Genomic DNA, 12580 nt, shown 5'->3' with positions numbered 1-12580 from the left:
TATTTAGTTAGTTAGTTAGTTAGTTAGTTAGTTAGTTAGTTAGTTAGTTAGTTAGCTAGTTAGTTAGATAGATAGTTAATTAGTTTGTAAGTTAGTTTTTCCGAAGCAAAACATCATCAAATAGCGAAGGATTCCTTCTCGATACAGATATTACCTCGAGCTAGCGATGTATTAGGATTATAGTATACCAATCATCTTGATGATTATAACGAACATCCAGTTGATTATAACGACGATGTTGTGCTAGCGATATATTATATCTCTCGAAAATCTTACGTTTTCCCAACACCCAATAGAGAACATTTTTCTACACAAAAATCGCACAACAATTCAAACATTAAATAACGCCGCACAATAATATCAATAATCATAATAATTTGTAAGATATCTTGTTCTATCTAATTGTTTTGTCTTGTAATTTAGTATTTTATGGCACATCGAAAAACGAAACATATATACATAAAAACAACAAAGAAAACAACTAAAAAACCAACAAACAGAAAAAAATATACATAAAGTGAGATGAACACAAATTAATAAAATTACAAGCATTAAAAACCACAACCAGAAATCACAGATGGATGAAAAAGAAAAGATGAAAAAAAAATAAACACATGAACGACAAACGAAACGACAACAGCAACAAAATTAAATAAATACTCAAGTCTACAACAAATTAATATTAATTTAAATAAAATACAAATAAAGTAGTCTGGCGCACTTTGCATTAAGGAAAAAAAAATAAAGGAAAAATCAACCGAAAAATTTATAAGAGCGACTTGAGCCAAATACACTACTCTACCCACAAACTAAAGCCACTTAAGAAAAAAATATATAGATACCAATATACTTAGTTAACAAAAAATCTATATAAAATAAACCACAAGCAACAACAACAAAAGTCAAAAATCAATAAAAATCCATTTAAGTTTACCGACGCAACAATTTCGTTATACATACATATGTATGTATGTATGTATGCATGTACATCGATTCAACCAAAATAAAAATACATATGCAGATAAAGACGATACATATGTATGTATGTAAGTGTATGCCATCGATATGGGACAAATATATTGATATTTCTACACCACATACAAATCAAGATCAAATGGATTTCGTTCAAAGAGTTAAAATGAAAACAACAAACCCAACAACAATAACAACAAATGCAATCAAATAATAATAATGATGATAATGATTAAAATAATGAAACACTCAAACACAAAATTTTTCAAATATTTTTCTACTAGTGCGATCATATATAGATTTTCTATTGATATTTGATCGATTTTTCATTTCTTTTAGATTTAGATTCTTTTTTTATATAAATATGTTAGTCCTCCACCAAATTGTTGTTAATGTTGTAATGATGTTTTTGTTTTCTTCTTTTGTTTTTTGATTTCTCTCAGTTTTCAGTGATCGCATTAGAAATAGAATACAATTTTTTAAGTAACATTAGAACAACAACAAAAAAAATGTCGCATGCCTAATGACTTTTTAAAACAAAAATATGCCGACGCTTAAAACTTGTCTTTTTTTTATTCTGTGGATTTTTGTTACTTAAAGTGGCTTAGAAGTATTTAAAGTGATTTTAAAGATTCTTTTGTCAAAAGGAAAAAATTGTGCATTTAAACCCTTTTATTTTTGAACGCCACCGCAACCACTATCATCTTTATTTTTTCATCTGCTTTAAAAATTAATTGTAATCAATAGGGAAAAAAGAGATATAAATTTATTTATTTCTATTCTGTCTGGAGTTTTTATTTGGAGCCAAAACAATTAGTAAAAGTCTATAACTTAGATTAATTACGCGATTAGTTGATAATATGTGTTTTTTTGTAATAAGAAAAGGAAATATTATAATGAAAGTATTTAGAGTGATATATATTTATTTAAGATTTTTTAGTACTTGTTTTTAGTACATATAGTGTTTGTTTGACTTCTCTCAAAATTTACTTTGTTATTTAATATTTGAAAATAACGACGACCGTTCCTAAGCTGAACCCTTTCTATAGAAATTTTAAATATTTAAATCAAAAATTATCAAGATAAATCTTAAGCACTGGTCTCACAATAATTTGAATATCAATAATGCAAAGTTACTTAACTTTTGATCGCATTGAGTTTCTCATGCCTGGTAAAAATTGAGCATTTAGTTTCTCCAACAGGACATGTGGTTGTCCTGAAACTTTTTTCAACTTGACAGACCTTCATTTAATTTGAAACAGAGATTGAATGAAGTCGAAGTGCTATACGTGAAAACCTGCCTTGATGGCCTATTTCACGGTCAAGATGTTTAAGATACACCACTGCCCTTTTGTGTATCTTATACGCAGATTGTAATTTGCATATATGAATATCCGCTGGATTATACGTGCAATTTGCTCAAGTACTCGAGTTATGTAATCTCTGACCATTGCTGCCCCATTGCATAATTTCCGAGATGTAAAATATCACTTTTTACAACCACGCAGATGGGATGGCCTCAGTTGAGGCGGCAAAAGCACCTATAGACGTAACCTGTAGACCGATTTAGGATTATACGCTGAAATTTTGTTCTTACTTACAGGGACACACTGTGATAATTCTGGAATAAACAGAGTTATCACTAAACATACCTGGACAGAAAGGAAAATTCAATGGTATCACTTGTATATGATTTCATCATCCATCACCAGCACACTTCTCATTTATCCGATACATTCATAAGAGAAAAACATACCACACACTCATTTAGATATACATTTATCCCGTATCATATAAAATTAACATCAATTCATTTCCAACGCTACAGTCAATCCTCTGTGGGATATCTGTTATATTAGGTAACAGCACCGAACTTATCCCGAAATATAGACTAACATTAGTCCTTACATCAGTTCTTTAACCGTCGCTCTTCCCTCGAATTTGGGTTTAGACCACAGGAACCTCAACCAACAGACCAGCCAGGACATAGTCCTGCGGGCAACTGGCTACCCGTAGTACCACAATATGTGGATCTCTGGTTAGACCCCATGTCAAATCATACCAAGGATTATACGAGGAATAACGCGACATCACCAGTTTATAGTCACGGCAGACTGGAGGTACTGGTAGCACCTCTTTGTCCCCGTATTGCAATAAATCTAAATGGGATCTATAATCAAGAAAGTCACCAGTTTATAGTCACGGCAGACTGGAGGTACTGGTAGCACCTCTTTGTCCCCGTATTGCAATAAATCTAAATGGGATCTATAATCAAGAAAGAATGACGGTGGTGCAGTAAAAAAGAGTAAATTTAAATGAGAGTAAAATTCAATATTAATACGTTGAAGTTGAGGGACTTGATCAAAGCAAAGACAAATTCTTCTAGCGCTCATATGAATGACAAAATATCCAGCATAACAGTTTTAAACCGAAGACCATCCTGAAGAGATTTGTCTTACTTGATCATTGATCGGGATTTGATTAAGTTTCAATTACTAATCACTTGTGACTTATTTATGTATATCAAAGGAATAGGTTTTTTATATCACTCTCGAGTGCCATTAACGATGATGTCATCACATGTCCATCGTCATCATCAAATTTTGAAATATCGAAAATTTAGATTTTTCCTGAAATTACCATTTGCGATCTGTAGCGTGTACACAAAGTTTTATATATCACTCTCGATCGCCATTAACGATGATGTCATCACATGTCCATCGTCGTCATTTTAAAAGAATTTCGCAAATATCCAAAGAAAGACGGAACCGGAATCTTTTTGTTGTCGTTAAAAGAAATCAAAAGAATTCTTTCATTACAAATTTTAAAATATCGAGAAAAGTCGAAAATTTGAAAGACTTTTTCCTGTAATTACCTTAGAACCATTTGTGACTTGTAGCGTGCACAAAAATTTTACATGAACAGAAAGACGGACGGACAGATGGATATTGCTAAATCAACTCAGGACGTGATTTTGAGCCGAATTAAGTGTTACAAATATCAGCACAAACGTACAATAGCCATAATATAGTAGTGTAGGATATAATTACCGATGTTGATATCTGAGAATATGCAAATTTCAATGTTTAATGTCAATGTTAAATGTCAATTTGCAGTCGGAAATTTGTGATATTAATATGTTAAATAGGCTTTAACCTGTATTAAGCTTTAAGAAATGTTAAGAAATGTACGTAAATGAATGATCGATGTTGTTGTAAAAGTTTGATTGTGGTCGATAGTTCTCTTCAGGACAATCAAAACTTTCAAATAAAACTTGTGCTGGCCATTTTTGGTGGAATGTGAATTAGGTATTTCCGAAGCGTAGATCTTAAAAAAACGAAGGGTTCTCCCTATAGAATCAAGTCCGATATTAGTTGGATAGAACGAATTTAGACTGATTATTTAGAAATGCAGTCACAACTATAGTGAATCCCACACAAATATTTCCCAAACGCACAGATCAATTAATCTAAATTTGTACCAATATCGGGGTGATTGATACAATAAATTCAGACTAATTGTTCAATCAGATCTACGGTAACAACTATATTAATCTTGACTAGCAGAATGTGGTAAATACATAGCATGCGAGGAGGTTAGATAAATGCTGGAATACATTCTGTGTCATTGTCAAAACTTTGTCCAATTTAGATCCAAACTCTTTGGGATTGATGTTATACAGGAATATTAATTGAAAAGTTTTAATGATTTAGTTTTCTGATTCACATTTTAAAGGAGATAAAAAGATCAGGTATCGGTTTAAGGGATTTGCATTGTTATATTTAAGTTTTCAATGTATTAAGCGGAAATATCCTCTTTTCGACTATGACTCATATTAAGCTTTAAAATAAACCTTACAAAATAATTCATTAATAAGAGACTTCAAACTTCTAAAACCATTAACTTCTACATAATGCAACATATATTAAACACTCATCATCTTGGAAATAAAAATTTCTTTGTTTTCATTAAAAAAAACACCTCCTTATTAAAAACAATTTATAACCAACAATAATTCATTTAAGAAACAAAAAACCCCAATGAAAACTATAAAAAAGTGTAATATATCCAGCTGAGTTAATGGATATTTATTTACAGTTTCCATTTTTTTTCTTTTTGATGTTTTTTTATATTTATTTATTTCATTATGGTCAGAAACAATAATGGTATCTTCCACACTTGATCATATTATCATCAGTGATCGTCATCGTCGTCATCATCAGCACTACAGCATCGCATCACGTTGATCATAATGAAGATGATATTGATGATACGATCAAACGAAAACAGAAGCAAACAGAGATGGTCTTTGATGAAGAGTAAACAAAAAGTAGCACGCGTTTTCTTGGAAATTGTTAAATAAATATAATAACAACAAAAAAACAAAACAAGATCCAATCCAACCGCAACAAACAGACATACAAAGAAAGTCAGGCAGGCCTGTGTGTAAGGTGTAGTGAAGAGAGATATGTATGTGCGATTGGAAAGGGGACAGATAATGATATCATTTGATACTTTGTGAAAATACTTGTAGCGCCATGTATCGATTTCGATTGTGTGAAATTTAGATGGAATAAAATACTTCAATGATCACAATAGTTTAGCCTAAAACTATGCCAAAAGTTTCAAATCTAGATCAAGATTTTTATCAATATTTTAATTTTTTAAAAATGCTCTAAAAAACAAGTATGAATTTATAGTCGAACATTGCCGACCATATGATACCCTACACCAGTCAGTATGTTAAAATTGTGGATTTTTTATATAAAGCATTTAATTTGTTTTATTGTGAAATTTTTTACTTATTGTTGACAAAAAAGAGATTTTCTACAAGAGGGATCATAGGGGAGAAGGGGTAAATGTGAGCCTATCCTTATAAATTTTGGTAAATGAATTTACGTCATAAGTCATTTATGTAGATTTTGATCGTTTTATTAGTAATTATAAGTTAATTTTGACCTTCAAGTCATTTTCTGAAGGGGAGTTTGTATGGGGGCAAGGGTCAAATGAGGCCCGATCACTATTAAAATTAGTATTGTCTTTTATTGTTTTATAAAACTAATGTTTGCTGATTTTTGTTGACATTATAAAACATTTAACGTAATTGTGAGCCTAAAGGCCCGATTCGGGGGGTACGGTTGTATGGGGGCTAGGAGAAATAATGGACCGATATCAACCATTTTCAATAGCGATCGTCCTTGAACCAAAAGAGAAGAATGTGCCAAATTTCATCAAATTATGTTCAAAATTGCGATCTGTAGCGTGCGCACAAGGTTTACATGGACACACATAGCTAAATCGACTCAGAAAGTGATTCTGAGGCGATTGGTATACTTTAAGGTGGGTCTAGGACCAATATTTTTGGGTGTTACAAACTTCAGCACAAACGCATAATACCCTCCCCACTATAGTGGTGTAGGTAATAATGACTATAACTCCTTTAACATTAAGAACTGTAATTTCTTTCCAAAACACACCAACTTCATAAATATATTTTCTTGTGTTTACATTTTCAATTTCAAAAAGGATCAACCTACTTTTCATACCTTCTTTCATTTGTCATGTTGTTGTTTTTTTTCTACAAATGACTATCTATTGTTGTGTTTCTTCATTATGATCCTCAAACCCACACGATTTAGAAGTGGCTTAAGTGCCATCTACTTGAAAATGATAATAACAACTACAACAACAAATGTCAAACAATATTTTTAAAAAAATAAAATCATTAAGAGGACTTTGAAAACAATACAAATACCCATAACAAAAACTCAATTGAAACCTGTTTCAATGTACAGGATTAGAGAGATTTAAGTGGATTTATTTTTGTCTTGTAGAGGAAATCTATTGAGGATTACATGTAAATTGCCTAATTTTTTGTCATCGCCTACAAAATATGCAATGTATATGATAATGTAGAGAGAGATAGAGAGCCGGAAGAAGAAAGTTCATATCTGTTAGAGATGCAAAATAGAAAAAGTACCATAAATTGTATTAGTTGGTACTTTTAAATGCTACTTTTAGTACCAAAATGAAAATTTCTTAATATAAATAAGCAAATTAACTTTGACTTCTTAATTGCGGTCAGGAATTTTCAAATTACTGAAGCTTTTCAAATTTTGGTAGTGAGTATTGTAAGTAATGTAGTTATTTCATACATTACTTGGTAATGACTTGTCGTTATCAATGACATAAATTAATATTCTTAAAAAGAATTTGTAATCCATTGTCTATAGCATTGAGTAAAAGAATAGACTAGCAAACATAAAAAATAACTGTAAAACCAGTTTTAAGTCCGGAAAAGTCGAGTAATGAGATTTTTAACCAGTTATTCACTCAAAAAGTAACTACTTACACTTTTATCCAATATTACTTGACTACTTACCGGGTAAGTATAGATTTTAGTGGAATATACAGGAGGTTAAATTAAAAGCTTATACATATGTGTATATCGTGATCATTTTATATGTGCATGAGTTTAACGTCTAAAGAACTGCTCAACTTTTAGAGCCAAAAAAGAATTAAGACAATTTTGTTTACGCTATTCTGAAGTTAAGCGTAATTGCGTCATCTGCATCGATCAAAATAAGTCGTAGTTGAACGGGCCAAGGATTAAACTATAAGGTGTGAAGCAAAACTTTCCGATTAGTTTTTTTAAATATGAAATAATTTAGAAGAACGGTGGTTTCAGCCAATGATCTCTTCAAAGGAATTGCATTGGATTCCGCATTCGTTCTCTGTGATAATCTAGCAAGATTTAAGCAGTTCATAATAAAAAGCGCCCTTTTTGTTCAAAGTTTTCGTACTAGACTGGGCGATCTTTGTCTTCAGTGTCAAACTTACCACTTCTGAACCACACACACCATCATTCGAATGTGAAAGCCTATGAAACACATTAACAATAAAATGTTGATTCACTGTGATAGTCTGGCAAGATTTCAGCAGCTCACAATACATTTTGGTTCCAGAACATTTCGTTAGTGTCATTGTTATTTGGTTTTGGTGTTAATTCAACTAATTGACTGAGCTTTGGGGCAAAGCAATGAATCCTTTTATATTGTAAATTATGAATTGATTCAGAAAATTTACCCAATAGCCTGCTTACGTGTCAATGATTTAGATTTAGGAACAAATAATCTCCGAAAATTTTTAATGTCATAAAGTTAATGCGGAATGTGCCACACCCATTAGATTTTCCGCCCCTTTTTATTAATTACTGAAAATATGTCCAAATTCACACTCACTGTTTAAAATTAAACAATATTTATAATGACAATAGCTCATTTTAAATTTAAGACGTTATAAAAGCGCCCAAACACCTTAAAGTTCCAGAGCATTCAAATACTTAATTTTACTTTTTAGACAAATGAGTTGAATGCAATGAAGTAGAGCACTATGTGTGAACCTCCATGTATATTTATACCCTACACCACTATAGTGGGGAGGGTATTATGCGTTTGTGCTGAAGTTTGTAACACCCAAAAATATTGGTCCTAGACCCACCTTAAAGTATACCAATCGAATCACTTTCTGAGTCGTCCGTCCGTCAGTCTGTCTGTGTGTCCATGTAAACCTTGTGCGCACGCTACAGGTCGCAATTTTCAAGATAATTTGATGAATTGGAACATACACTTTTTTTGGTTCAAGGACGAACGCTATTGAAAATGGTTGAAATCGGTCCATTATTTCTCCTAGCCCCCATACAACCGTACCCCCCGAAACGGGCCTTTAGGCTCACAATTACGTTAAATGTTTTATAATGTCAACAAAAATCAGCAAACATTAGTTTTATAAAACAATAAATGACAATACTAATTTTAATAGGGATCGGGCCTCATTTGACCCTAGCCCCCATACAAACTCCCCTTCAGAAAATGACTCGAAGGTCAAAATTAACTTATAATTACTAATAAAACGATCAAAATCTACATAAATGACTTTGAAGTAGACATAAATTCATTTACCAAAATTTATATGGATAGGCCCATATTCACCCCTTCTCCCCTATAAGGCCTCTTGAAGTAAATCTCTTTTTTGTCAACAATAAGTAAAAAATTTCACAATAAAACAAATTAAATGCTTTATATTTAAAAAAACCAAAATTTTAACATACTGACTGGTATAGGGTATCATATGGTCGGCAATGTCCGACTATAAATTCATACTTGTTATAAAATAATTTTATGTTATCCAAAAGTAGAATTTGTCGGCCTTAAATCCAATGAAAAATATTATATTTGGAAAAATAATTGAGACCATAAACCGCAATTAGCGCATCTTGACCTGAATCTTTAATATGCCAAAACATAAGCACAAAAATCAGACGAAATATCAAATATTTCGCACGCACATTATAAGAAGTATTATTTACATCAGTTGTGGTCTGTATGGGAACTACTATAATCATAGATACCCAAATTTTTGGTATATAAAAAACTTTATTCCCTCTACAAAGTTCCTTATATACCAAAAATTTTGCTATCTCCAAAAGTCGGCCTTACATCCAATGTTATGGTAAACTTCAGCAATAATATATAACTGAATCCAGAACCCGCATTTCGCGGGTTCTGGCCGCCACTCAAATCTGGCGGCCGTAAATTCACTTTTTTAATAAATTAATTTCCTTTAAATCTAGAACAAGCCATATCTTCTTTTCGATTCAAATAGATTTATCAAATTTTGATACTGGACTCATTCACCAGCCTTGCAAACGCTTTCGATTACATGATTCCCTTCCGCTTTTTTTTGTTTGTACAAAATAAACTACAATATTGTACCAACTAATACAAACACATTTCAAATATTACAACAACAAAAACTATATAAGGCTATTTACTTCCTTTCCTTTTACGTCTTAAGTGTTTGAGTAGAGTTTGAAGTTTTGAAGTAATGTTTATTATTGTTATTGTTGCTGTTATTGGTCTAGATTACCTGTATACTTCTTATGATATTTCCACTTGAAAATTATTGGAAAAACTATACTATATCCCTTTTCTTTTGAATACTACTACTTACAACAAACAATAATATTCTATCTCTTTTTAACACTTGAAACTCTAAAAGAAAATTCTTATACTCACTCTTCTAACAATGTAGAGAAGAGACTCTCTCACCAATGAAGAAGATTTTAGTGTATTTTATAAGGGTTTTCAGTTTTGGGTTTCATTGATGAAAATTGACTTTTTATGTTGACTTAAGATTAACAACAAAAACAACAACAGCAACATTTTGACTTCTGAGCTCTTGTGGTAGTATTGAGTTGAATCTGAGCATGCTTGTGTTGTTAGTGTTTGTTGTTAGTAGTTGTATAGTGTTTGTTGTTGTTTATTTATTGTTGTTGTTGTTGTTGTAGTCTGTAATACCGGCTTTTTTACCTACATATCCTAACTTGACTCTGTTGGCTGGCTGGCTGGCTGATAGACTGGTTGTATGGCTGAATTTTGCTGCTTAAGTTTGTGTGTTTACTTTGACAAGTTTTTTTTTGATATTATTTAGTATCTTAACTGGCCTCAAGGAATACAGTTCAAAATCCATCTATCGACATTACGAAATGATACGTATCTAAATTCAAAACTCTCAATAACGTATTTTAACTACAATAAGTTTTTTTTAAAAGTAGCTGAGAAAAACGCGGTTTTAATATTAACTATTTTTTGTTATTGTTTATTTTGCCCTGAGATCTTAATTATTAAAAAAAGAGAAATAATTTTAAACTATTTATAATGGTTTTATAAATATTCATCAAAAAAAATATTCAAATAAATAATTTGTTTGCTAACAAATTAAAAAAATTGTATAAATAATTTAAAAGTTTATTGTTTAAATTTAAAAAAAAAAAATTGTATTAAACAATTAAAAAAAAATAAAATTCTTTAAGTGAAAAAATAATAAAAACAAATACAGAATTTAATTAAAATTAATTAAACAAAAAGTGAAATAATTAAAACAAAATAAAAAAATGGGAATTCTATTAAGCGACGGTGAAGTAAGTGTTAAAAATTTCAATTAATTATTTAAATTAAAGAAAAATAAACAAAGAAAATTAAAGAAAAATTTTAAAACGATATTTCAAATTAAACAACAATTTCCAAAAAAAAAAATGTTTCTGAGATGAAAAAATTGTGATAAAGTTTAACTTTTTATAAATTTTAAGTTAAAAACAAAATTTGTAATGTTTGGTTGGCAAAAGGTACCTGGATATGTTACACTGTCAAAACAACGACATAGATTGGTGATTAAATAAGTCCAGAAAGAACTCTCTAAATATCTCCTTAATCATTTCAAAATGTTATATATAGTGATCTTTATATTCTTCACCTTCGTGACAAGATCTAATACACACAAGTTTGTTGATTAAAATACGTCCGTCTGTCTGCCTGTTTGACTATATTTATGCTTTTTAAAAATAAACTTTCTGAAGACCCCAGATATCTTCGGTATTTAAATTTTCCATAATTCTATTAGACATGCTTTCAATAAGTTTGCTATTTAATAGCAACAAAATCGGTCCAAATTAACCCATGAATTGTTGTCATTTCATGCAAAAACTACAAAAAAACACAAAAACACGTACCCAGCAGTTCGGAAAAAAGACAATGTATCCGAAAAAGAGGTAATTTCAACTAATATCTAACGACCAGGACAGCTTTAATACGTCTTACGTCACGAATATACTTCTTATAAACGAAAGTCAAGACTGTTATTACTTTACAGTCCCCATGTAGTCTATTGAGTAGACAGCATTAACAAAACAAACTTTAGCAAACATTTCGACTTACGTCTAAACACCAGGTTGGCTCTAATACTTCTCACGTTACGAAAGTAATCTTTTTAAACGACAGTGAAAAAAGTTACAATTTTATTGTCTTCTTTGTTAACGAAAATCAAGACTTTTATCACTTTACTGTCTCCAAGTAATCAAGAGAGTGGATGGTTAAAAAAAAAACAAACTACAAAACGTACATTGACTTTCTGACTATCTCTTCACAATCTAGGGCGTAACGATAAATAGATAGACTAATTAGAGCCACCAAGTTTTCTCTGATTCGTTTTACCTCACGAATACTTCCTTTGTAAACGTGAGTGAAGACACTTTAGTATCCCGCGTATTAGCGAGAGAGAGTAGACGCTATAGCACTAGCGTTCTGATTGTCTCTCCGTAATCTATGAATGTCGGTGGCGGAAAAGCTGTAAACAGCTTTAAATTGCAGTAGTACGGCAAAGATTCAATTCATTTGAAATATACACCGATTTCATTCACATCGAACCACATGCTTGATTCTAATTACCCCCATGTCACGAATGTAATCCTTGTAAACGACAATGAATACAATTACCATTTTTGTATCTTCTTTCTAAACGAAAATCAATACTCTTATTACTTTACAGTCCCCAAGTAATCTAGAGAGTGAACAGCATTTTCTGCAAACGAATCACACTATCGTCACTTTAGGGTCCCCTGTGTAAGCGAGAGGAGAGACTCTCGTCACTTTATTGTTCCCAAGAAATCTAGAGAGTAAACATTTTAAACAAACAAGCTTCCCATCAGTTCAACAAAGAGTAAATGCATCCGAAAAATATAGTGAATTTCGATAATTTCTAACCATCTAGT

The 12580-nt window shown here is 31.2% G+C and overlaps 1 protein-coding gene across 3 annotated transcripts in view; it reads left to right on the top strand.

The window, feature by feature from the left end:
- LOC111684048 (GATA-binding factor A) overlaps positions 1–12580 on the top strand; it is a 59993-nt gene that overhangs the window by 31720 nt on the left and 15693 nt on the right. For 2 of the 3 annotated variants that reach the window (XM_046949042.1, XM_046949041.1), the window contains exon 1: positions 10818–10954. The exons of the other annotated variant lie outside the window; for it this stretch is intronic. In XM_046949042.1, coding sequence (XP_046804998.1) covers positions 10928–10954 — 27 coding nt within the window. In that variant the 5' untranslated portion in view covers positions 10818–10927. Of the gene's footprint in view, positions 1–10817; positions 10955–12580 lie in introns of those variants that run through there. 3 annotated transcript variants of the gene reach the window in all.

The sequence above is a fragment of the Lucilia cuprina genome, chromosome 4 (assembly GCF_022045245.1).
Source record: "Lucilia cuprina isolate Lc7/37 chromosome 4, ASM2204524v1, whole genome shotgun sequence".
In the NCBI taxonomy this organism is placed as follows: domain Eukaryota; kingdom Metazoa; phylum Arthropoda; class Insecta; order Diptera; family Calliphoridae; genus Lucilia; species Lucilia cuprina.
Note: the sequence above shows the minus strand (reverse complement) of the source record. Positions and strands in the feature narration are given on the sequence as shown.